Below are 27,339 nucleotides of genomic sequence, written 5' to 3' on the forward strand. Positions count from 1 at the left end.
GTAAGCCGTCCGCCATATTGTAACGGTCAACTTGATTCACCATAGTAATAACTGAACATTCAAAATGTTACACAATCCTGCACAGGGCGGCTCTGTGAGATAAATGACGTCAAGTTGACCGTTCCAAGATGGCTGCCGCATCTACTAGTTTGACTCACGTGGTACGTCAACGCGCGAGGACCTTTTTCACCTTTTTGGGTAGCTGTGAATTTTACTTTAATTTGGTGACACAAATTTATGCAGCCAATCACATATTAACCTATACGTGTTTTTATTATGATAATGAAAAAAAAAATCAGTTTGTCCTCTGCAGTTTATATATTTTAAATGAGATGTTTGAGACATTTTGCATTTAGAATTCAGAAATAAGTTGAAATAATTATACAAACAAGCAAGCAAGCAAATAAATAAATATTTCTCGATTTGAATTTTCATGTTTTTTTTCTTACTCTATGGACTTTTAATTTGGAACTGTTTTTTGAATCCGGCACACGTTTGTGTTTGAATTTTTTGGTTTGAATCCGCTGACTTCATCAAGGCGGCCAACATGGCAGGAGGAGGGAAGAAGAAATTAGGGCTGCAACTAACGATTATTTTGATAATCGATTAATCTGTCGATTATTTTTACGATTAATCGATTAATCGGTTTATGTACTTATATTTTAGTTTTTTCCATTTTTTCCCCAAGTAAATTATTAATAAAGGGTCTTTATCATTCAGCATAGATTTTTAAGAGATTTTAACCATTTTGCATTGTCATATCCTCATCAAAAATATACCTGGAGTTGTTTTATTATGTTAGTAATCCTTTGTCGAACTCTTCTGTAATCAAAACACTGACCCATACTCTAGCAAAATTCACAAGGAGATTTCAAACATTGTTTTCACCATGGCAGTCCTTAGAGCTCCTAAAGTAGTTTAACATCCCAAACAAAGCTTAAGGAATCTTTGAGAACATATTTTCACGAAGTATAAGGATAAAACAGAATAAAATTGCAGTGCATTGTATTTTATTATTTACTGGGAAAAAGCTTTATAGCTTATGCTGTGAAATTGTAAACAATCCTTCGAAAAAAAGTGCCAATGGCATGAAACCTGAATGGAACTCACAATTTAAAGTAAAATCCATCAGAAGGTTGTCCAGAAAAAAAAAAATTGGGACACACACAAAAAACCTGCTGTGTGAAAAAGAGCAGTGAATACTTAGAAAAGAAGTGCATTTTAAATATACTCAAACATTTACCTCTCTCATTCAGTCATAATTAGGCTGCAAGTCTGAATTATGAACTGGTAAACGACAAACTGATCACATAACATGTTTGTAAAGCTTTAAATGTTAACTGTTAAAAAGCAATGTTATCAGCTTTTACGACTTAACATTTGCAAACAACCTTGTACTGGAGAATCTGCACAAATAGAATTCTCAGGGGCCGTTCACATATCGCACCTAAAAACGCGTGGAAAACGCTAGTCGCGCCGCTTTCTCCTTCTTTCCAAAGCGCTCGGGCAGAAGCGCCCCTGAGGCGTCTGCCTTTGCTAAGCAACCATGACGTGCCCTCTCCATGAAGACCCGGAAATTTCAGCAAAGGATAAATGGATGCGGTGTGGACGCGCCTGGAAAAACGGGCGCATCGCACCGCGTGCGTGTCGCGACCGCGTCGCTTCCATTATGAGAGTGCATACTGCGCGCCTACATAGGAAATAACGTACTTGAGCACGCAAAAGACACAATATGCGAACGGCCCCTTAAACAGTTCAGTAGTGCAGAGTTTACAGGTTACTCTTCATTTTGAAGGCTCAAAGTAAAGTACTCCCACTTCCCGCTGAATGCTGCAGAGACGCTGTTCGGGAAGCACGTGACATAAAACGAGGCCAGCTATTGGCTATTCGCTACTTCACCTGCTGTACTGGCTGAGTAAAACCTCCGGTGGCTCATTACTGCCACACTTTGGTCGCCGCAGATTTGAAATATGCACGAAATGAGCCGCTTATGGCAAATAAAATTTATTTAGCGACGAATCGATTACTAAATTAGTTGACAACTATTTTAATAATCGATTTTAATCGATTAAATCGATTCGTTGTTTCAGCTCTAGAAGAAATCCTCTACTCTACCGTCAACATTTCAGAAAACTCTTTCCTCCGTATGGCAGGACAAGCACATGGTGTTGTTCAAAGCAGAGTACACGTTCTTGGTCACGGCCGTCCTTTGGTTCCTGGAAATTGGAATTAACATATGGGTAATCCAAAAAGTTTCATGTAAGTGCAGTAGAATAAGTCACTGACATGACCATGGAGGACTGAACAACTCATTAATGAAACAACAGACTAAAGAATCACCATACTGCTTGATTTCTGTGTTTTCAAATAGGATATCACTTCATGCTGTTAATGCAGTTGTTTATTCATTCCAGTGTTCATGCATAACGTTACTCCACTGTTACACCTAACTTCCAAAATTACAGTCTGGTTCAGTTTGTATTTGATCCGTCGAGAAAGGAACATGTGTACATTACCACAGCTCTTGTCTGTCAGTCACGCTAGCACATCATATAGCCAAAATGACAACATGACACGGCATCGCAGTATGCAGAGAGATGCCAGTTATAAATGTCAACGTGATTCCTGTGTTTAATGATGTGCGTGCTGTGTGTAGATACAGAGATCGACTGGAAGGCGTATATGGATGAGGTGGAGGGAGTTATTAACGGCACGTATGACTACACCCAGCTGAAGGGTGACACGGGGCCGCTGGTGTAAGTGTCAACACAGAACATTCCTGTAGAGTATTCCAGCTTTTAGATGTCCAGTATTAAGTTACTTTAGAAAAGTAAAAGGTTCCAGATTACAAGTTACCCTATTGAACATGTAATAAGTAACGTTATTGTTTCAAAACTGATTATTGTCAGACTTTAAAAACCCTTCATAATTAATTGAATTAAGATTATGATATATTAATTTTATAGCACAGCCACAACAAAGTCAGACTTAGTTTGAGGTCATTCTGAGGTTAAATACAGTTTTAAAATCATAACAAGATACAGTTTAAAAGCTATGAGTCTGTTTTTAAATTCTAATCTTTGCATAGCTATGACAGAAAACACTGGAATCAAACAATGCCTTGGCAACAAAACGAAAATGGATCATCTTAAATACATAAACCTTTATAGGAAATAAAACTGTTATAGAATAAGCTAGGGCTGCAACTAACGATTATTTTGATAATCGATTAATCTGTCGATTATTTTTACGATTAATCGATTAATCGGTTTATGTACTTATATTTTAGTTTTTTCCATTTTTCCCCCAAGTAAATTATTAATAAAGGGTCTTTATCATTCAGCATAGATTTTTAAGAGATTTTAACCATTTTGCATTGTCATATCCTCATCAAAAATATACCTGGAGTTGTTTTATTATGTTAGTAATCCTTTGTCGAACTCTTCTGCAATCAAAACACTGATCCATACTCTAGCAAAATTCACAAGGAGATTTCAAATATTGTATTCACCATGGCAGTCCTTAGAGCTCCTAAAGTAGTTTAACATCCCAAACAAAGCTTAAGGAATCTTTGAGAACATATTTTCACGAAGTATAAGGATAAAACAGAATAAAATTGCAGTGCATTGTATTTTATTATTTACTGGGAAAAAGCTTTATAGCTTATGCTGTGAAATTGTAAACAATCCTTCGAAAAAAAGTGCCAATGGCATGAAACCTGAATGGAACTCACAATTTAAAGTAAAATCCATCAGAAGGTTGTCCAGAAAAAAAAAATTGGGACACACACAAAAAACCTGCTGTGTGAAAAAGAGCAGTGAATACTTAGAAAAGAAGTGCATTTTAAATATACTCAAACATTTACCTCTCTCATTCAGTCATAATTAGGCTGCAAGTCTGAATTATGAACTGGTAAACGACAAACTGATCACATAACATGTTTGTAAAGCTTTAAATGTTAACTGTTAAAAAGCAATGTTATCAGCTTTTACGACTAAACATTTGCAAACAACCTTGTACTGGAGAATCTGCACAAATAAAATTCTTAGGGGCCGTTCACATATCGTGCCTAAAAACGCGTGGAAAACGCTAGTCGCGCCGCTTTCTCCTTCTTTCCAAAGCGCTCGGGCAGAAACGCCCCTGAGGCGTCTGCCTTTGCTAAGCAACCATGACGTGCTCTCTCCATGACGTGCCCTCTCCATGAAGACCCGGAAATTTCAGCAAAGGATAAATGGATGCGGTGTGGACGCGCCTGGAAAAACGGGCGCATCGCACCGCGTCGCTTCCATTATGAGAGTGCATAATGCGCGCCTACATAGGAAATAACGAACTTGAGCACGCAAAAGACACGATATGTGAACGGCCCCTTAAACAGTTCAGTAGTGCAGAGTTTACAGGTTACTCTTCATTTTAAAGGCTCAAAGTAAAGTACTCCCACTTCCCGCTGAAAGCTGCAGAGACGCTGTTCGGGAAGCACGTGACATAAAACGAGGCCAGCTATTGGCTCTTCGCTACTTCACCTGCTGTACTGGCTGAGTAAAACCTCCGGTGGCTCATTACTGCCACACTTTGGTCACCGCAGATTTGAAATATGCACGAAATGAGCCGCTTATGGCAAATAAAATTTATTTAGCGACGAATCGATTACTAAATTAGTTGACAACTATTTTAATAATCGATTTTAATCGATTAAATCGATTCGTTGTTTCAGCTCTAGAATAAGCATGTGTCCTAATAACTGATAACTCCCCAACACTGGCAGCAGTATGACATCGAATGAAAATCTGTTCATCAATCATTTACTGGATTGTATACTGAATGTGTGTTTCAGGTATCCAGCTGGTTTTGTGTATGTATTCACTGGGCTGTATTATCTTACTGATCATGGACAGAATATTCGTTTGGGTCAGTATGTGTTCGCTGTGTTCTACCTCATCACCCTCCTGCTTGTGTTCCGCATTTACCATCGCACCAAAAAGGTAATGACCCCATAAAATTCAAATCAATGTAGTTTTCCATTACTGTACATTCTGTTCAGTCACTTTTTGTTTTTTCCCCAAGAATAGCCAGGATTTTTTCTCAAAGAATTTGAAATACACAAACCACTGTTCAGATGTTTGGAGTCAGTAAAATTACATTTTAAAGAAATTACACATAGTTTCACATAAATTTTGTTCTTCTGTGAACTTTCTCTCCATCAAAGAATCTAGAAAAATGAATCAGGGTTATATATTACGATCAGATATTAAGCAGCACAACTGCATTTCAACATTATTAAAAATAAGATGTTTTTGAGCATCAAATCACATGCTTGTTAAATTGATTTCTGAATGATCGTGTGACACTGAGGACTGGATTATTTAGCTTTGCATTGCAGGAATAAATTACATTTTAAATTAGATTAAAATTAAAAAAGATTATTTTAAATAGTAAAAACTAGTTCACAATATTTTTTGTTTTTACTGTATTTTGATTAAATAAAAGCAGTCATGGTCAGCGTAAGAGATTCTTTTAAATATCTTACTAAATGTATTTAGTTTTATGACCTGTATATCCAACTTCAGCTAAACAACTATTGCAAGAAAATAAACGTCTTAGTAATAGTGCTTGTCTGTTTATTCTTCTCTAGGTTCCTCCGTATGTGTTCTTCTTTGTCTGCTGTGCTTCATATCGGATTCACTCCATCTTTGTCTTGCGTCTCTTTAATGATCCGGTGGCCATGATGCTGTTATTCGGAGCCATCAATCTCTTTGTGGATGGCCGCTGGACTTTAGGATGTGCCCTCTACAGGCAAGTAGAAACATTTTCATTCTATATGGAGTGATAGATGAATGGTAAGAGAGATTTTTGACTCTTACTTTTTTCTCTCTCTATGCCATTAATGTTACCACTACTTCAGTACAATGTTTCGATGCCTGAACTCTTCAACACTGTAACACTTCAACATTTCAGCATTGTGTGTGCATTTAAAGTATATATTTTTCTGTGCTGTGGACAGTTTAGCTGTGTCTGTGAAGATGAATGTCCTGCTCTTTGCTCCTGGTCTTCTCTTCCTCCTCCTGTGTGAGTTCGGTCTATGGAAAACTTTACCCAAACTCACTCTCTGTGCTGCAATTCAGGTTAGACACTCAAACAAACCCATTCACACATTTAAGTGATTCAACTTTTTCTATATATATATATATATATATATATATATATATATATATATATATATATATATATATATATATATATAACAACAACTTTTCATGTACCACTCTGTTTTTCTCCTTTTCAGCTTGTACTAGGACTGCCGTTCCTCTTGGTGAACCCAGTCGGCTATGTTAGTCGGGCGTTTGACTTAGGCAGGCAGTTTCTGTTTAAATGGACGGTGAACTGGCGTTTTCTTCCTGAGGATGTATTCTTGAGTAGATACTTCCACCTGGCTCTGCTTTTGGCTCACATTACTACACTGGTTCTGTTTGCACTGAAAAGATGGAAGAGGTACAAAAGTCAAAACACTACAATTAAAGGTGCTGTAGGATTGACACTGATTGGTTGAGATAGGTATTGCAGTCCAAATTCAAAATATTGGAGATGGTGTTTTTTCAGAAACATTACAACAAGTTTTGAGGCCAATGTTAAGAACTAAATACACCAAAGGTCTTTTTGTCTTTCTGACTGTGTCATTTAAAAATTGTGTCTATTACAGATCTGGGAACAGTATTTGGTCTATTCTAACAGATCTGTCTGAGAGAAAAGAGACTGTACACAAGCTCAGTGCTGATCATATCCTTTTTATGGTTGTTTAAATCAAATGTATGTTGGATTGGTTTCAAATTATTTAAAATAACCCTGGCATTCCTGAACTTTGCACTGTTAGTCCTAGTTGATCTGATGAAAATGGTTCCTTAACTCAGATCATACAGACAGTTCTGGTTCTTTTCACTTCTAATTTTATTGGCATGTGCTTCAGTAGATCACTGCATTATCAGTTTTATGTGTGGTACTTCCATACGCTACCCTACCTGCTGTGGAGTGGAGGAGTCAAGAAACTTGCCCACCTGCTCAGGTAAGACAGACTCATGTTTTAATATATATATATATATATATATATATATATATATATATATATATATATATATATATATATATATATATATCTGTGTATTATTTAGTTTAGTTCATATGTTGTCTGGGAGTATATGTTTAGTTGCTCAGAGATAATTATTATTCACTCTCTTTTAGGGTGTTGATTCTGGGTCTGATAGAGCTGTCCTGGAACACGTATCCATCCACCAACTACAGCTCTATATCACTGCATGTCTGCCATTTCATCATCCTGCTCTGTTTGTGGCTCAACCCAACGCCAGCTCTTCCATCTCAGAAGTTAGACAACAAGGCTAAGCGCCATTGAACCTCAACCTGACTGGGGCACTGTTTGGGATGATCCCTGGCCTCCAGCCCTGTCTACAAGCTCCTGTACCAGAGGGGGACACGGGGCCAGGGACCTGTGCCCGGAGCTTGTATCATGGTTTTTGTTAATGGAGGTAGTGTAAAGTTACTATACTGGGGTTTTACAAAGTTTACATGCTTCTCAGGATTCTTAAGGACTAATGTGATGCATAGTCAAGGATGTTGGAGTGGGAAATGTGAATGAATCTTTAATGGAAGGAAATTCATTTTTATGTAGCATATCAACACAGTTGACCTTTAAGACCTCAAAGATGTCTTCTTGTTGGCCAATTGACTCATTCAGTCCAGTTTATTTGTACAAGATATTATATATTATATTCACCCAAAAATTCTGTCATTAATTACTCACCCTCATGCTTTTCCAAACCCATAAGATCTTCATTCAAGTTCAGAACACAAATGAAGATATTTTTGATGAAATCCGAGAGCTTTCTGACACTCCATAGACATCAGCACAAATACCACAAAACACTTACTACCTTTCTGGGTCTTGAACGTGGTAGTTTTGTTATTGTCTATGCAGGGTCAGAAAGCTCTTAGATTTCATCAAATTTTTAAAAAAAGTTTTCTTTTTTGGGGTGTACCATACCTTTAAGCTCATTAATAATTATTCAGGGATTTTTTCATATAAATGGTTCACTCAAATATTACAATTATGTCATCATTTACTCACTCCCATGTCGTTCCAAACCTTTCATCTGTGCAACATAAAAGAAAGGCATTTTAAAGATCTTGTATGTACCATTTTATGGAAAAACAAACAAACAAAATATCTCTTTTAAGAAAAACCTTGGTGAGTAAAGGATGGCTAAATGTTCTTTTTTTTTTTTTTTGTGAACTATCCTTTAAGTAGTTGATTTTTCCAGCCATGCACAGTTATGTCTAAAAACTCAACAGGATCATATTGTTACATTTATAGGGCACAAAGGAACGGCATAGATCTGCTTTTCTGCTTTTTTTCTTTTTAGTAGTTTGTTTTCTGTCTTTGGTCTTTCTTTTTTCGGGTTCTCTGTTTCTTTTCTAGCACGAAGAAAGAGAGATTCAATGCTGAAATGCTTCATATTTAGAGTGTGATTTTTATTTTTCTGTGATATAGTGTGAATTATTGTTTTTATGAATCTTATTCTTATGATTTGCTTGCTTTTGGATTTTTTTTATTTGTTTTTTGCATAATATGCATTTGCTTAATCCAAAGGGTAGTCTGTAATCACAATACAACTGTTGTCCATGATTTTATTTCATTTCCCAGTTTTTTGACAGGCTCATGAGTACAAAAGTCTGGGCAAAACAGGTGAACAATTAAAGCCCTTACTGTTTGAAACAACAGTATCTTAAAACCTGAAGAAGTGTCATTTGGAATCATTCAGAGCATTTTATTGTATAGATTTGTGAGTGATTGAAAATAAAGTCTCAGTTTCATAACATTCATAGTTACCATGGTTCCGATTCTTCCTATGATTGAACATGAAAAAGCCCAAGGTTTTGCAGATTATTTTTGTGATGTTACCTGAAAACTCATGCTTTTAAGCAGACTCCAAAAAGAACAAACTAAATACCTAAATCCAAAATATCTCAAGAAGCCTAAAAGCAAGCAGTCATTGCCAAACACACAATTCAATTTCTGTCAACAAAACAAAAAACACATATGAGCCTACACAGATACAATTTACCAATGTTGTTTAGACTGTTTATATGCTTAACAGCTCTAAAACTGAGAAATACTGACAGAATCAGTCAATGCTGAAAAGGTGGTTTAAAATAAATCAGATTTAAAACGCGACTAAACTAAGAATCAAGTTCAAACAGCTGTTGTACACTTAAGTTCAAAAGTTTGGGGTCAGTAAGATTTTTCAAATATTTTTAAAAGAAGTCATCATGCTCACCAAGGTTGCATTTATTTAATCAAAAACAAAATATTTTTACAATTTGAAATGTTTTCTATTTTAATATATTTTAAATTGTAATTTATTACTGTGATTACAGAGCTGAATTTTCCGCATTACTCCAGTGTCACATGACTGTTCAGAAATCATTCTTATACGCTGATTTGCTGCTTAAGAAACATTTAATGTTATCAATGTTGAAACCATTTGTACTGCATAATATTTTTGTGGAAACTGATATATTTTTTTAAGGATTCCTTTTAATTAATAGAAAGTTAAAAATAACATTTATTTGAAAGTGTTGTCACTTTTGATTAATTTAGTGTGTCCTTGCTGGAAAAACAAAAACACTTACTCACCCAAAACTTTTGAATGGTGTAAGTTAAGGCAAGAATCTGTAATTTTGGCCTGCTATATATGTTGATGATTGGTTTCACAAAGCATCCCATAATAGTAATTATGCTATTGCTAAGATAAAGTGCTATCAGATTTGCAGTGAACTGCATTCTACTGCGTAATAAGACCGAGGCCCAAAGATTAAGGCAAAGCTTGAACAGTATTGTGGTCTAGGCATAAGAAAAAACTGGAACACACTCACAATCCTTTATCTCCATCTTGAAGGACATCTTCGATAAATTCTATTCTGCTATAAAGTTGAATTGTGAGTCTAGCCAACAGGGTTAAATTCAATTAAAGAGCCAAAAGCTTCATCTTAGAGGCTTCAAATCCTGGTGGCTCACATGTTTCTTGGGGTCCTTTCTCACATGTTATTGGGGTTGTAGCAGAGCACGTTCAATTTGATGTTTTCATCCCAGTGACGCAACAGCAGGAAAAGCTGCCTGGCCGCTGCCCTCAACCCTGCCAGGTCAACCCCCTCTGGCAGCGATTGACACTTCAGCCAGAAATCTGCCTTGGCAGCCACCAGCTCCCACTCCACGAAAAACCCAGCGCAACGGTGCTCCAGCCAGGCCAGAGCCACCGCCGTGGCCCAGCTTGAGCTCTCTATGTCCATTTGTGCCAGTTCCTCTCCATGGGTTTCTGCAGGATCCAATGGAGGACCTTCACAAGTGTCAGTCTCAGAGCCCCGCCCACTGTCAGCCTGCGTGACTCCACCTACCAATTTTGGAGAGCTTTCCTCCAAGGGGTCGGCCCATGAGTCTCGCATGTGTCTCGCTGACGTGGGTGGTGAGGTACAACGGAAAGGGGGGCTCAGACTGCTGCGGTGGCTCAGGTACGGGGACGCTCTTTTCAGCCGGTCCAGAGGGATCTGGATGCACTCGGAGTAGGATTCAGACAGCAGAAACGCACCTGATGCCAACTGTAGGCGCACCTATGGGGACACAAAAAGAGATATAGGTGACTTCAACTTTAGGTGGTGATTAGTTTTGTAAATGAGTATGGAATTACACCAACCAGGGGCAAGTAGTCAGGTGTATCTGTCTCCATGTGTCTTTCAGTCTCTGCAGAAAGACAGTGAGGTTTAAGAGGAGCTTGTTTTCCATTGTTGCCCTTTAGTCTGCCCAGATTGAACCTGGAGAACACAGAAATGTAGTGTGATATAAATTAATTACTAAGTGTGTTACTTATGCAGGTCAGCACTTACTTAGACCCGAAGAAACTTTCCACAGAGCGCTGAGAGCGAGAAGACACCGCTGATGGACTGATGCTTCCTCCTGTGCCTCAAAAACACACTATTATTACTCCCACAATTCACCAATGAAATATTGGGTCATTTTAAGGTATAAACAATCATAAAGGTGCAGTCAAACTTTTGTGAGTGATATAAAGGTGATGAAGTTGCCCACACAGATTTCACTTATGAAGCTGCTCATGCAAATTCACAGCACTGACTAACAAATAGCTGCTTGCTTTTAAAGTGACTCCATGCTTTATGGATCACTACAATATTGACAATAGACAATTTATTTGTGAAATTGTACTAATATGTCGCAAATGCGACTGCACCTTAATACATTTTTTCTTTCTCTTATACTCACTTTTGTCCCAGGATGTCATGCTACAAGGGGATGCAGGTGTGTCGTCTCTGTCTGGGTTCAAGAAAACAATAGAAATTCAGTTGTACAATTTTCATGAGTTGTGTGGCTTAATATTTTAGTTGAAACTTTTTAAAAAGATTTTTTGATGACTAGCATATTCAAACGAGCATTTAAATGTCTTCACTGTGACTTTTGCTCAATACGATTTGTCCTTGCAGAATGTTAAGTATTCCTTCTTACAAAAAAAAAATATATATATTGCTGTGCCCAAACTTCTGAATGGTAGTGTAAGTTACTTAAACGTACTATATGTGGACGTGCATATTAAACTTTTTACTTACCTGTTGAGGTGTGTGTGTCTTCTGTTTCTTCACTGACTCTGCTGGAGGGACGGCGTCCGAATCCCACCGAGCACAACTTCTGTCGTCTGCTGCCAGAGTGAGAATTGTGTCCGGTCCCAAACAACACACCTAAAACAAACACACACATTCACAGGAGAATTTCATTCCCTCCATGTAGTTAAACTTGTCTGTTTTGTGTCACAGGCTTTCTGTGAGACTGAGTGTGAATTGTCTGTGCTGCAGCATGTGTGTGTACCTGTGTGTCGTATGCGTGTGCTCTGAGGTTGATTTCTCGTGTTGGTGTCAGTGGTGGTGAAGCTTGTGTACATTGAGACGATTCCACAGCTCTTGCTGGTCTGGATCGCTTTCATTCTGTACCGTCTGGAAGGACCTACACCCAAACAACAGGGGGAAAACATATTTGGATGGTGCAGCTGCTTTATTGCTTCAAATTCAGTTTTTTTAACTGTTATTCCTACTAGACCTCTTTCAACTTCTATATCAGTTTCTTTCTCCGCCATGTTTTCAAAGTCTCTGATAACAGATCTTGCGGTCAGCTGGTGGATAATCTCATCCCAGGACCCAGTGCTGGTTGACAGGGTGTCCCACAGAAGAGACAGATCCACACGGACCTCCCAGGATACAGCCCTTCCTCCCAGCATGCCATGGATGACTGAGCGACACTCTGCCCCTGAAGCCTGGAACTCGTTTGGGGGAGCAGCTGAAAATAGACCTTCAGGATCGGTGAAGGTGTCCCAGTCTAGCGGGGAAGCAGGAAACAGTAGGCCATCTGGATAGAGAGTGGTATGTAAAAAGAAATGGATGATTTAATATTTTGACCATGTTTAAATGCATCGGTGTGTATTTATGTTAATGCATAAACTATTCGAGTGTTTTCCCTCACTGGAGTCTGTCAGACTAGGGCGGGATAGACCTCCTCGTGAAGTGCTGTGGGTGTCTGTGTCACTCTCCTCTAGTCGGCCTCCTACGGCCTGCTCAAATGAGACCTTCTCTAGCGCCCTCCTGAGCCGGTGCATGTCCAGGTCACCCTGCGGGGATGAGAAACTTCGGCCAGCCAGAGCAGAGCGAGCTAGTGCCTTCTGTCTGCGACGAGACTCATCTAAGAGCTTGCCAGCCTACAGAAACATAGACGGAGACCAGTTAGAATGATAGTTTTGACATTTATTAATTTATATTTTATGTCAGTATAGCCTTTATTTATTTAAAGGAATAGTTCACCCAGAAATTAGCAGAAAATGTACTCATCCACCGATGTTTGTGGCTGAAGTATGAGTCCTCTATCCATAATATTGCTATATTTCTCCAAATCTCTTCAGAAACAAACTCATCTACATCTTGGATGATTTTCTGCTAATTAATTTTTTTGGTAAACTATTTCTTTAATCAGTAACACTTTACAAAAAGTCTTATTTGTTAACATTATTGCATAACATTAACTAGCAATAAGCAATATATATTTTTTATATATATTTTTACAGCATTTATTAATGTTTGTTAAAAATACAGTTGTTTGTTGCTCATGTTAAATGGTATGCTGTATCTTTCTATATGCTTAGCTTCTAATTTACTAAGATTAATAAATGACGTAGAAGTTTTCATTGTTAGTTCAAGCTAATGTTAACAAATGAGACCTTATTGTAAGGTGTAAACTTTAAACTGTAAATATTAGCATCCTAATTTATTTATTTCATTGAATTTCATGTTTACAAAAATTGGGATTTTAAGTAATTTTGGATAAAAGCATCTGCTAAATGGATAATAAATTGAAATGAATTTTAGTTACCATTTTTTTTTTTAGGTTTTCGTAAATGGCACATGACAAAAATGTGGACCCACCTGGAATTATTTTTGTTCCTTATCATCTCAAAGATCTTTTAAATGTTTTTTCTTTTTTTTTTGTGGAATCAAAGTTACAAGAGAACCAGTCAATTTTATTTTTAAATTATGTAAATTTCTGTTGCAGGCTTTTTTTTAGATTACTTATAATACACATTATATGTAAAACTTGAAAAACTTTCTTTATGTGTAGTGAATTCTTAAATACATCTGCTGCTGTCACCTTCCCTGATGCAGAATCCGTGTCCCCTGAAGAGGTGATGTTCTGAGTCCATGGAGATTCCCAGCGTGAGAGTCCTCTACCCTGTGTGGGCTCCATTCTCTCCAAGCCATGTGGCAGAGAACCCATGCCCAGCACAGAGCTCTCTGCTTGGGGAGAAACAGACAAGAAGGCCTTCTCACTGCTCAGAGAACAGTGTGTCAACACGTACTGATCCTGAACATAGGAGTCCTGTTGAATACGCCAGCGCACATCACTGGTGCTGTAGTCAGTGTCGCCACCTACGGATCACATAAGGTATGTTGGAAATGGCTACGTTTTTTAAAGTGACTGTTCAAACAAAAATTATAATTCTGTCAGTTACTCACCCTCATTTTGTTCAAAGCTTGTATGGCTTGCTTTTGTTGACTTATTAATAATACAAGACTTCTTCACTTTACAAATGATTGTCAAAAGAGAAAGTGCTAAGAATTGCAAAGATGCAGTATTTTTTGAATCAGCACCCCTAAATAATTAAGAAACAAGTATTGTATTTCATTGAGTAAATATGATGCAGTGCTGTGTTATTAACATTTTTCAAAAAAATTTATTTTATATAAATTCCACAGATAATGAGTGATGCATATACGTTTCTTTTTTGGATGGGCTATCCCTTTAAGCATGCATTATAGAGACTGTGCACAAATTTTCTATGAATGGAATAGACCTACTACTACTTCTACAACTTCTATGTGGTATCCCACAATGCAGTGTAGTAAAATCATAAACAGATCCTATAGTCTTACCAGGGCTGACGGCGTTATCGGTGGTATGTGCGCAGGAGAATTCCGAAGAGATTTCGCGTGAAATTTCCAGCAGCGCCTCCTCAAAGTCTCCTTCCACCACGCACTCTTTTACAGCATCTCTCTCTCGTTCCTCTGGAGGAACCAGAGGCTGAATAAGCTCAGATGTTGAGGGAGAGAACTCAAAAACCGACCCTGAAGAACCACGTGGACGGCTTCTGTATGGACGAGGCTTCACCTGCTTAGAAACAAGTGTACAGACACAAACTAAGAATTTATGCAACTGTATGCATCTCATTTATATCAACACATCTTCATTTGGCATGTATTGAACAGGAGAAACTATGTGTGGTAGTGTACAGTGTCTCACCTCACTTTTCTGGGCCCTGAATCCAGACATGTCATAGAGAGTGCAGTAGCCAATCAGGCAGTTGCCAGGGTAGAGCGGAGGAATTTCATTGGGTGAGAGAAGGGCCTCCACATTGTCCGGCACATACCAATCAATCCTTACATCCATCAACACAGGTTCCAGAGCTTTCTTTAGACATTTAATCAACTGTAGAGAATAATCATAACGCTGATAACTACACTACAATACAGATATAGGTGAATAGTTTTTAAGAAATCTCTGCAGATTTCCACAGACAAATATCAAGGTACTACCATATTTTTTTGGACATGGTACTACAGTACTTACTTATTTTAAACACGGTATATTCAGAAGTACCTTGGAGTTAAATAAATAAAATAAATACCATAGCACAAGATTTTCAGTACCATGGTATATTTCAAAGAACCATAATTTTGTTTTCACGAAAATAAATGCTCTACAATGTAACAATTGAAACCAAAGAAATTAAGACCATAAATACCATTAATATTAAGGACAAAATATTAGGTTTGTATATTAACTGTTGTTCTGTAAAATAAAATAATAATAATAATTATAAATTATTATTAATATCATTATTTTTACTACCACTACTAATAAATAATAGTTTTTACTATTAATAGTACTATAAAATAGTATTAATTCATATTTCAAAATTTTTACTTTATTATTAGTTACTAAATAGTAATAGTAGTCTTTATTCATTTGTTTAATTTTATATTTTAAATAATAAAATTAAATATTATTTATAATAAAAATGATGATTATTATTTTATAGTTATAAATAATATTTTATTGTATTATTATTAAAAGTATAAATTATATAAATACTTTAATACTGGTTTAAACTGAGTTGATAATAGCGGTTCTGTGTCTGTCCCTGTAGAGGGCGCTGTGAACTCTCACACCTTTGGCTGGAGCCTTTCTTCCTCACTGAGAAACTCTGTACTGCCTCCTGTAACCTTGGCAACGCCCTGCAGTAGCCTCCTACAGGCCTGAGGACCAAGACCCAGACTGAAACACCTGGAACAACACCAAGAATATGCTGAAACACAGATACTTTGATGCAAATACACTGGCTCTTTATATATATAGTGCATTTGTATGACATAAATATTCATATGAAATATTCTTTTTTACAGTGGATTATATATGCGTATGTATGGCTTCATGTCTGCAGAAATATTTCAAGAAACATTTCGCATGACTCAGATACCCATTGTTCAGATACGAGGGTAAAGAGAATATGTTTAGTATTCCCCTGACAAAAATCTGCACCATTTCACTAATTAAATGTCTGAAGAGAAACAGAAGCCAGGCGACACACACACACACACACACACACACACACAAGCTGTTTGGAATTCAGGTCTGCTTCGCCTGGGTCGAAGGCTTTTAAATGTCTTGACTAAGTATCAATAACGAGTCTGTGTTCCAGTACAGTGAAAGCTATATATGTCTGTGTGTGTGTGTGTGTGTGTGTGTGTGTGTGTTAGCTGAAGAGCATTTCTCTCTAAATATAAGTCAGTGTATTATAGGAGGAGGATCTTTTTTTTTTTACTGTATAATGTAAGCACAGTCAGATGAAATACATTTCTCAACCTCAGCTTTATTTTTGTTTACTGGAAATGACTGCAGCAAATACAAGTATGTTTGGAATCTGGATTACAGCTGTTTCCCATCTGACTGGCTAAATGAGTTTTTCATCTAGATACATTATCGAGGCATTGGGTGTATCCATGGTAATGCCTTAGATGAAATTGATCAGATGTTTAAGTGCTCTAAGTGTTTAGTTGGTGACAAAAGTGTCTGCTAGCGTGAAAACTGTTGAGCCTCTTTTAATGTCTGTTTGCTGTGAAGTGAAAGGTGTTTAGCTTGTTTTAAAGGGTGTTCTATTATGTTCCTTCACAAAGACTTGATTTTGTTTTGGGGGTGTATTAAATAGGCTCTCATACTAGGTTGTTCAAAAAATACATTATATTTTACATTTATTACAACCCCTCTCTTCTCAGTCTGGCATGAACAGCTCGAATAGTTCCTGTATCAAATGAAGGCCAACATTCTGAAATACGAAATGTAATGTGATTGGTTAGCTGGGCCAGTGTGTGTTGTGATTGGATGAACTCGGCGTCTGGTCTAAAAAATGTCATGCCCCCTCCCACAGCTGGCTTCGAGCTTCAGAGTAAATATTGCGTCAAAATCAAATCCAATCAATTTGAGCCTGATTTAAAACCAGATAAGTGTAACTAAATTTATTTGCCTTGGGAAATTTAGCGTGTCTTCATCATAGTGATAAAACGTATTGCTTTCTCTAGTGCAGCTCAACCTGGTCTCGTCCCATTAATTGATATTTGTGATATCACAAATCCTGGAAAATATGCATTGTAGTCCAAACGAGTCGTTAGTTGTAGTTTTTTAAAAGTTTTAAATTTCTTTTAAATTTAAAATCTCTACAATACTTTGATCTTTGTGACTTTGCAGATCTTTTTTTATGCTCAAACCACAACATTACAGACTAACTAAAGTTGAAAAAGTGAAAAAGCATAATAGGACCCCTTTAAAAGTGTTTGCTGATGTAAAATATGCAGTGTGTGCAAAATGTGAGTGAGCTGGTTTTTGGGTGCTGATCTGAGTGATATTTGGGAGCTGGTTTTAAAACTTGTTTGCTGATGTGAAGTGGCTTAGCCATTTTTTAAAAATAATTCTAAAAGTGTTTGCTGATCTAAAATCTTAATATGTTGCTAAAAAAAAAAAAAGAAACTATATACTTTCAAAATATATCTTAAAAGTAATGATTATTGTGAACGGCCATCTGTTCAGATTAACTTATTTTATGTTAGGTGTTACCTGGCATGGTGTCTTCTATGCTAATTTAATCAAACATTTCAGTTTTTACCTGACGTTACTGGCGTTCCTCCTGACCAGTTCTAAAACGTGGCCTACATTGCTGCAGGTTCCATCCATGATGATGAAGAGCTGTCGCGGGCAGCTGCGGTGGATGGGCTGCCGATAAACCCAGGACAGTGCCCCCCACAGGTTAGCACCACCTTGATCTGTGCGAATCTTCTGGATGTACGCCAATGCCTGAGTCACTGTGCTCTGAAGAATGAAAGAGGGAGAGAATGTCCCTTTAGCCCTGTTTTTTTTGGGAGCATCAGTTAACAAGGTTTTTACTGTAACATGTTTTAGTTTTACCCCTTTATTACCCATTAAGGAAATAACTTAAATAAAATCTTACATGAATATAAAAATTGAATACACAACTGAGTAAAAGAAAAAAACATTTAGACTTTACAGGTCAGAGTTAACAGAGTATCTTTCATTATATGTTAAGGCAAGACAAGGGGACCCCCCCCCCCCTTCAAATAAAGGTCAAGATTACCTCAAACTCTAAATAACTGGCAATTTTTAACCAAAAGTGATGTTTCAAAGAAATATTCCAGGCTTAAATAATATAACTATTTAAAAAAACAGCATCTGGAGACCATAATAAATCCGTGTTTTAATTTGTGAAAAAAATAAATGTTAAAACTTAAGCTGTATTTATCTATAATATAAATCAGTGCTTTTTTCTGTATATTGGCCTTTGTGGGTTGTACCTTTAAGGAAGAATCTGTATTTTTTTATATTTCCCATAATTTCCCATGGCAGTCATTTTTGACCATGAAGAATAGAATTGTGAATTTTTAATGACCATTTGGTCTTTTTCAATCATATCCAACATTTTTGTGTGTTCACTCAATGCAACAAAAGTCACCAAGTTTTTTATACCATTTTCAATGAAGTTACAATTAAAAAAATTAAATAAAAAATGAAAACGTAACAATTTTGAGTCAAAAGTATTTGAAGATCACCGAGGGCTAGAGATGCTCTATTTGGTGGAAATGTCAAGAGCAGTGGTGCACAATGGAGCAAAACAAGTTTGTTTTTGATCACTGCATCCTGTAAAATGCATGATGGCACCATATGGCTCGTGCTGTTTTAAAACAATTTGTCCTACCAGACCCTGGACCTGCTTCAACCTGATATTGCAGTGTCATGGCAACCAGTAGTAGCGACCTGGACAGAGATTGCTATCAGCAGGTCACTCAAAGGTAAACATTAATCCAGAACCCTGTGTGATCTCCATCTTTTCTGAGGTTCAGTTTCTCCTCAAATAAATGCAATGCGATGAGATTGGAGAAAGACTAACATCTGTGCAGGGCTTGCTGGAGTTGAAAAGAGGCCTGACTGTAGAGCAGATGCTAGTGATGTTCAGTATAGAGCGAGTCGGCAGACTCTTGATAGCCACCAACATTCCCTCCTGTCAAAGATATGAAAGCACAGGAACATTTACGATCATTTTCAACTGGCGTAAACTGCATATTCAGAGTGGAATCCTATTCGATTATATTGGTTGTTTCTAGCTTTGTAGCTGGAATTGCTGTAGGTTGCTTTATACAAGAGCTGCTAACTTCTGATGGCAACAGCGATTTTAAAGTACCACTGATCCGTGCTTTATAGCAGATAATAATAGTTTGAGTGGAAAAATCATGTACTGAAGACTAAATAGCACATTTTAGTGGCAGAAGAGCAGCTGCTCATGCAAGATAAGGCAAGAACCTTGATCTTGTTGATGTTGTGCTGCGTCATTGTATTGCTGTTGTCAATGAGGAAGATGAGCTCTCTGCTGGCCTGCTGCAGTTCTGTTGGTTCTGACAGTAGATCTGGGCAGAAGTTAAGCATCAGGACGGGGTTCAAGAGCAGATCCTTGTGATAGCGTCTTCGCACGAACTCCAGCTGGAGGCACATGCGTGCATGACATAACAACAACATTCTCAATGAAGTTCTTAAAAGACAATCAAGATGAAGTCAGCAGTGCAGGTATCTAGTAGTAATAATCTTACCCTCTTCTCAGACTCTGCCTCTTTTCTGGCAAAACGGTTGAAATCACGTCGAGCACGGATCTGCTGCTCGTATTCACTAAATGTGAGTCGGCCCCTCTCTAGGATGACCAATGGGCTGTGAGGCTCTGCAGGCAACAGTGACAGGGACTTGCAGGTGATTATAGTATCATTGATACATTATTACAGTATCTGTTGATATTTTGATTTAGGTTTTATTTTTCGAGTTTTCTGTTTTCCTTTTTATTTTTGTTCAATTTTTTTTAAATTTTCTTGTGCGTTTTTGTCATTTTTATTAAATGATTACAAATATTTATATACATTTTTATTTATTAGTTTATTTATTTAGTTTGAATTATTTTAGTACTTCAACTTAAATGAAAATGAGCTGGCGACTAACTGAAATAAAATAGTTTTTTTAAATATATTTTATTTTATTTCAGTGAAGGCTATATCATTTCAAGCAAAACTTTTTAATTGTTTTGGTTTTAGTTTAGTTCCCGATAAAAACCCTGATGCTTGGTCATATTTTGGGCTTTTCTTATTAGCCTTTTGCTACATTGCATGGAGTATAATAGGTTCAACACACTCTCATAGCATAAATGCAATAGGATTTATGTAAATGAATGTACTAAAACTGAAAACTTCTTCAAAAATTTGGGAATGGTAAACTGCAATGCTCAGTTTGGCAACTGTAGGAGAGGAAGTGCCATCTTCCAATTGAGAGTCAACTGTTTTATTGCTAAAGGCATCAGCAGTTTTTGATGCTATAAATTGCATCAATGTTAGCTGTAAAAAAAAAAAAATCATTCTGTAACATGATTTGAATTGGACAAACTAATATTATGCTGAGTTTGTTGCTTCTTTATAACATACTACTGAGACGTAAACTGAACACAGAGATTGCCTGTTTACTTTTTACTGCATTCAAGCAGATATGAGCTATATGGCATGCATAACTGGAAAATGCCAAACAGTATGATTTAACATGTGCAGTCAGTTCTCACCGCTAAGGTGTAGTATTATTTCCAGATGTCGGTCACATGAATGCTCCTCTGCCAGCGTGATGTAGGTTGCAGACGCAGACTGTGCACTGGGGTCAGCGTCTGCACGCAGGGCATGGGTAGGGCTTTCCAGACCTAAAAACACAGAGATAGCATAAGAAGGGTTACAGAGTCTGTTTACCCGACATTTCAGCACTGATTTGATTAGTTGCTATGAAAGAACATTATGCTGGTGGGAATCTTTGACATCTGACCCTCGAGGAACTTAAGATATGATAAAACAGATTCACAAGTGAAGACTGATCCTGACATTTAAATTAATTATGTTTCAGACAGACTTTTGATATAAATCTAGAAATGCATAATAATAATAAAAAAAAAAAAAAAAAAAAAAAAAAAAAAAAATATATATATATATATATATATATGGAACGGTTAGTTATTTTAATGTTAAAACTAAGGTTTTGGCTTAATCGTCAGTTCAGTCCTGTATAGTTTAATTTTAAAATGATTTCTAATGTTTGGAGTCAGTATTTTTTTATTTATTTTTTTGCTAATGAAACAAACACTTTAACAAATGCTTAAATTGATTAAAGGTGATGGTAAAGACTTTTAGACTGCTACAAAAATCCCCATTTCTGGTAAATGCTGTTCTTGAATTTTTTATTCATCAAAATCCTTAAAAATATCATTTTTTTCCAAAAATATCAAGTGTTTTCAACACTGATAATAATAGCAAATGTTTCTTGAGCAGCCAATCAGCATATTAGAAAGATTTCTGAAGGACCGTGTGACACTGAAGACTAGAGGAATGACTGGTGAAAATTCAGACATCACAGGAATAAATTACATTTTTGAATGCATTCAAATAAAACATTTCACAATATTACTGTAATAAATAAATGCAGCCTTGCTGAGCATAAGAGACTAATTGCAAAAATAAAAAAAATCATACAGACCCCAAACTTTTGAACACTAATGCACCATGATATTAAAAGAGAACCATATTCATACTAAAGTATACTGTTAATAGATATATGGTACTGTAGTCCAAAAATGGTACTTCATGAAATTACTATGGTAAATGTAAAGTAAAAATAATGTTAAAATATAGTGGTCAAAAACATCATATTACCATGGTTCACGTCTAAATGAAATCATATGTACAAATCACGTAAATGTCCAAAAAGTGTCAAATAATTTCTCTGTTCTGTCCTATTCAGTGTGTATTACAGTTGAGCCAGCTGCAATGGAACAGCGTCACTGCTGGACTGTGATTTAGGACTCTCCATCACCCTGCCTCCATCTCTCTCCTCTGTGCTAGTGGCCCGGAGCCTGAGCCAAACACTCTCTCTGCACACACCCTCGCAGACATGCTTTGGCTCCTTCTGGCAGGCGCACTGATATCTATCATAATCACTGATGTCCATGCCAAGTTTTACACTAACTGGATTATTTCAGAACACAAGCTGAACCTGCATGAACAAACAGAAAAAGGGGCTCTTCTGTCCTTCTGTCAGAGAAAGAGACAGATAAGAGACAAGCTCACCTTGTGTCTACTCCTCTGGATTTCATAGTTCTAGATCGTTTCTGCTTTTACATGGAAGGCCTTGCTGTAGTATAAAAGTGACTTATGTTGTATAGGTTGCACAGAGATATATGAATGTTACCGGCCAGCAGACAAGCTCCTCGAACCAGCAGCTGGAAACTGAGCTGATAAGGCGAGAGGTTTGTGGCCGTGCTGTTGAGCAAGGCATGTGTGCACTGCTGCCCGACTCCCAGCATCCTCTCCTGCTTCCCAGACACGCTGCCAAAGCACGTAGTCGGGCTGAAGGAGAGACGTGAAAAGGATTTCTAGAGAGGTCAAACCCACAATTTTCACTATTTGTTTTTTCAGATGTTGTAAATCGAATCATCAAGGAAAGAGTAATGTTGTTTCATAACAATATATTTATTACTTTGTGATTTTGCTGTTATTTAGTTTATTTACACACATTAAAAGGTTTGGGGATAGCAAGATAAAATAAATTAATACTTTTATTCAACTGGGATTAATTAAATTGTTATTGATATTTACTTCACCTGTTCTCATCTGATTTCCCCCCATTTTCACTCTTTCCTGGATGGATCCGTGATCTGACTATAGGTGTGAGCACTGTGGGATAAACCAGGTGGATTGCGCCATTTTCAAGTGTCGGAAGTTCAAGGGTGGTACTGATGACAACGGACACAATTTCTAGCGGTCCAATCTGGCCTGTGCTCACAATGAAAGTGCTCCTCTCTAGGTCCTCATCCAGCAACAGATGACCTTAAATGAAAAAAAAAAATATGTACATGAACCTGAAAAAAGTAAAAACTGAATGTTGGCTCTCAAAGTCAAAACCGTAAAAGTGAGATTAATTTAAAATGTGTGTATGCATTCAAGGGCCATCGAAAACAGGCACAGAGCCAACACAGCTCTCTGAAATAATGAATGCTACCTGCATACTTCAGGCTGGGCAAATACAAACCACTGTAAGGAGAACACAAAATTTAGTAGAAAGCCAAATAAATTTTTGTAGCATGTGCTTTTGAACAGTGACAAAGGCCTTTAACAATACAAATACATTTTGTAAATGCTGCATTCATGAACAATGAATATATATTAAAAAAAACACATGAAAAAATTCCAGAGCTACAAAAAAAAAAAAAAAAAAGGAAGTTCATTCCCAATATTCTAAAGATGACTGCTTGCTTGTTTCTCTGATGTATGCGGTCTATAATAAACAGAACATTATTGTCCATTGGTGTGGATGCCAACATTATCAGTCTTGGTGTGAATTGGACCTTAACAGGTTAAAACGCTCACCGTTGGAGCACTGTATTTCCAGACCTGTTCCTCCACAGCATCCCCACTCCTTGCTGTGACCACACTGAGTGTGCAGTGCCGATCCTGGGCAGCAGTCTAGACAGCAGTCCTCTAGCTTCCCACGGCTCTGGAGCTCCAAACTGACCAGCCTGCCGGAAACTACTGCCTCAAAACCCACCACAACCTCCTTCTCCCCCAGAGGATACACAAACACACCTGAGCAGGTGAGAAGGACATGGTTTATTTTGATGACAAGTGTTTATTTTCCTACTTATCTGAATGGTTCTGCAGTATGTGTGTGTGATCACTTACCCTCTACAGGGTCAGGGTCAGTATTCACATATGTAAGATGAGCCGTGATGCCCAGAGAGCAGCCGTTTGCACAGGAAGTGATGTCGGATGTTTTCAGCAAAAGTGGAGCCCATGTTGTGCGATTTTTCAATCCTGGCATTTTCCTTAAGAGAATATCATCTGTGTAAGCTAATTATGCCTGCTAAGAGGATGTTAATGACGAGATCCCTGAAGAATATTAAGCATGATAATTAATAAGCTTCATTTAATTAAAATGTTGACTTTGGTAGTCATGAGAGTTAATTTACTAACTACACTCTTAGAAAAGTCATTAAGAATAGCACCCAATATACTGTGTTAATATAGCTAAAAAAATCTGTATTAAATTTGAACCCAAATTTTGAATTGTGCATTGCATAGTGATGTGTTTTAATTAAGGATATTTAACAGAAAATGGATAGATCCTGGCATAAAATGATCAGTACCCATTCCATTTCTTTCTTTCTTTTTTTTTTTTTTAAAGCTGCAGTAGGGAACTTTTGACGCTCTAGCGTTTAATAAACAGAACTGCTTGCGTCTTGCAGAAGAACATCGTAGCCGGAACTACTTCTCTCTGTTTATGTCTATGAAGAATCACAAAGGTACTGGGTTACTCCGCCGCGGTACCCCCGAAGCAATCTAAAATAGTCCGAATATAAACACTTATTATAGGTGCACCCTAGTGATTCAGGACACGCTAAAAACACGGTTTGGACAATGGATTCATGGTGTACTCGCTTATTATATACATTTTTCTACATTTTGAACACAAACAAAGTTACGGACTGCAGCTCTGATTGGTTGTTTCTTAACGTGAGCGATGGAGTTTCTGCAAATGGCAATAGGAGCACTGGGAGGAGCCAGAGGAGCTTGATTTTTACACAGATTATCTGTCTCATATTCTACTGTCAGGACATAATGACAGGTTTAACAAATATGTAAAAAAATATATATTTACAAAAGTTACCTACTGCAGCTTTAAGTCTCTTTTTCAGCTGTCTATGGTTAAAATTCAGTCTTTGTGTTGTAGTAATATTTTTGTCCGTAGACAGTTGTTTGTATTTACAGTTTTCCTGGAACAATCTTTAGCAGAATTTTTACAGCCAGAGTTATTATCAAAAACTAAACCAAATTTAAAAAGGGAAATAAATAACTAAATATTAAAAACATTTTATTTAGGCAAAAACTTATTTTATTTCAGTGAATTGCTAATGTAACATTTCTCAATTCTGATTTTTCTTTAGTCTAATTTGAAGTACTAATAAAACTTGATGGTAACTAATAGACATATTTTTAAAACAATAAAAAAACCATAAAAATGACACAAGCACAGAACAAAATAACTTGAACCTAAAATTTAAAAACAGAGTTAAATAAAACTGATAAAAACTATAATAGAATATCAATATTGATACAAAAATAAAACTTAACTGCAAAACCACCAGTTTTATACTGTTTTAAATAGATGTAATAGGCTGGTACAAAATGGGCAAACTTGCTAAACCGAATCTCAGACAACATTTCTGAGTCAGTGGCAGCAAATTTCCATCTGATTATTTGCTTCAGCTACCATGAAACATTTTAAGAGCTGACAAAACCTCTTATTCACACTACTGGACATGTCCATCCCGCATGCTGCCTGGCAACCGGGAGGCACTCATCCTGTCACAGTGGGAATGTACGTGTCAAACATTAACTGATTGGTCAATAGTGCAGCAGCACATGCATACAAACATCAGCAGCAAGCGTAATGCTCAAGTCAACGGCCTGCTGTCTCTGTAGAGGTGCAGATGCTAGAATTAGGGGAAAGAGGATCAAATTCAGATGATCAAATTTCAAATCTTGAAATCTGTAATTTGGTATTATGAGCATTATAATTTTCTGATCTAATGGGAGAATATTGAATTTTGAGTTCACTGGTTAATGATGCAGTGGTGTTTGTTCTGTGCACAAGGTCTCTCAGGTGCTCCTTGAACAAGGTGCACTAACACCTGCCACCTGGACTCAAGTCCACTTACTGAGATTTACTGTGCCGTGATTAAATGTCAAGCATGCATGAATACAAACAGCACACTAGTGTGTGTTTATGAGTAAATTGCTTTTACGAAGATTAAAGGTTGACTTTTGACTTGCTGAGTTGTAGTCATTGTGTGCAACTAAATATTTTGTATTCTTGCCAACATCGTTTCAAATAACAATAGATCTAAATGCATTTAGATAAACTGTTTGTATAGTAAAAAAAAAAAAAACAAACAAAAAAAAACAACAATGGTCAAGCTTTACAGTGTCCTATATATGTATCAAACACATGGAACAATGCCACAGATATATATATATATATATATATATATATATATATATATATATAAACAAGGAAAGGATTCAAGATACTCTCTTGACTTGCTAACTTTAGGTGAACACACATCTTGAACTTTTTCTTTTTTTTAACACTGTACAAATCATTCTTTAAATGCATTTAAATGAAATGAAATTAGATTATTTCAAGTTTTAGATCTAAGTCATTACAGAAATAAAGAAAGGTACGTGAAATTCTATTTACAAAACAAAAAGATAAAGGATAAGCGTAAGTTGCTTAAATGAATTTCGAGGTCTTTGTGTCATGAATCATTCCTAATATTTTCATGATGAGAATCATAACGGTAACCAAAACTGAATAAACATCATTTCAGTTGTTTTTTATTTTTCTCGTCAACAGTAAACTTAACGCAAATCTATCAACCGTTATTGGTAGACATTCATTTTCATAACATCACTGTCCGCATGATTAATAACAAATGATCCATATAATTACTACTGAAATGTTTTATGTTTTGAAAAGTATGCAGTTTACGAACACGTCGAGTTTTGACTTACTTGATAAGCTGCTCGTGGATTTTAGCCCGGTTTGCTGTGAATCGGACGGTGGCGTGTTACAGGTCTCTCTCCATCTGTCACTCTCTCTGGGCGGAATATAGGGACTCGAGCGCGAGCCACACTTCATTACAGCGCGCATGCACGCACGCGCAGGGAAACAAGGACAAATGAAATTAAACATACATTTCAAGCTAAAAAACCTTATGCACAGTTGCTTTAAATTAGCAACGTTCTATAATTATATTCTACGTAATTGTTAAATGGTTACATAAACATTTAGGTTTTTATATTTCGGTTCTTTTATTTATTTATTTAGCCTATTGTTTGCTTTGTTTTTTTATTTTTCATAATATCATCAGTTACTGCTTCATGCTTTATTGCTCTGCATTTGAATGATAACATTTGATTTGACACCTTTTATTAATCAGGCACTATTGAAGTTATTAAATTGTTTTGCTTATTTGGTTTTGA

At 36.8% G+C, this 27,339-nt stretch overlaps 2 protein-coding genes across 5 annotated transcripts; one reads left to right on the top strand and one right to left on the bottom strand.

Moving 5' to 3' along the window:
• Positions 1-8,884, top strand: LOC127951188 (dol-P-Man:Man(5)GlcNAc(2)-PP-Dol alpha-1,3-mannosyltransferase-like). Its single transcript, XM_052548946.1, has 11 exons — positions 1-161; positions 539-563; positions 2,095-2,259; positions 2,657-2,756; positions 4,832-4,979; positions 5,630-5,790; positions 5,999-6,119; positions 6,281-6,486; positions 6,695-6,770; positions 6,909-7,054; positions 7,231-8,884. Exons 1-11 carry the CDS (start codon positions 129-131, stop codon positions 7,397-7,399), a joined length of 1,350 nt encoding a protein of 449 aa, XP_052404906.1. The 5' UTR covers positions 1-128; the 3' UTR covers positions 7,400-8,884.
• Positions 8,678-26,942, bottom strand: vwa5b2 (von Willebrand factor A domain containing 5B2). Of its 4 annotated transcripts, none has more exons than XM_052548944.1 (22): positions 26,869-26,942; positions 23,977-24,119; positions 23,665-23,880; positions 22,899-23,124; positions 22,487-22,644; positions 20,820-20,951; positions 19,816-19,940; positions 19,532-19,708; positions 19,122-19,232; positions 17,826-18,028; positions 15,838-15,952; positions 14,909-15,094; positions 14,542-14,776; positions 13,760-14,037; positions 12,584-12,815; positions 12,164-12,469; positions 11,936-12,070; positions 11,680-11,808; positions 11,339-11,389; positions 10,945-11,020; positions 10,755-10,872; positions 8,678-10,671 (listed from the first exon to the last, which is right to left on the bottom strand). In XM_052548944.1, the coding sequence occupies exons 2-22, from the start codon at positions 24,113-24,115 to the stop codon at positions 10,102-10,104; spliced, it is 3,918 nt and encodes a 1,305-aa protein (XP_052404904.1). In that variant the 5' UTR covers positions 24,116-24,119; positions 26,869-26,942; the 3' UTR covers positions 8,678-10,101. The 4 variants fall into 4 exon arrangements, with proteins under 4 accessions (XP_052404904.1, XP_052404905.1, XP_052404901.1 ...); XM_052548945.1 differs by having other exon boundaries at positions 10,945-11,014; positions 14,542-14,779; XM_052548941.1 differs by having other exon boundaries at positions 14,542-14,779.
• Between the last annotated feature and the right edge of the window lie 397 nt (positions 26,943-27,339).

This window comes from Carassius gibelio, chromosome B2 (assembly GCF_023724105.1).
Source record: "Carassius gibelio isolate Cgi1373 ecotype wild population from Czech Republic chromosome B2, carGib1.2-hapl.c, whole genome shotgun sequence".
Lineage (NCBI taxonomy): Eukaryota > Metazoa > Chordata > Actinopteri > Cypriniformes > Cyprinidae > Carassius > Carassius gibelio.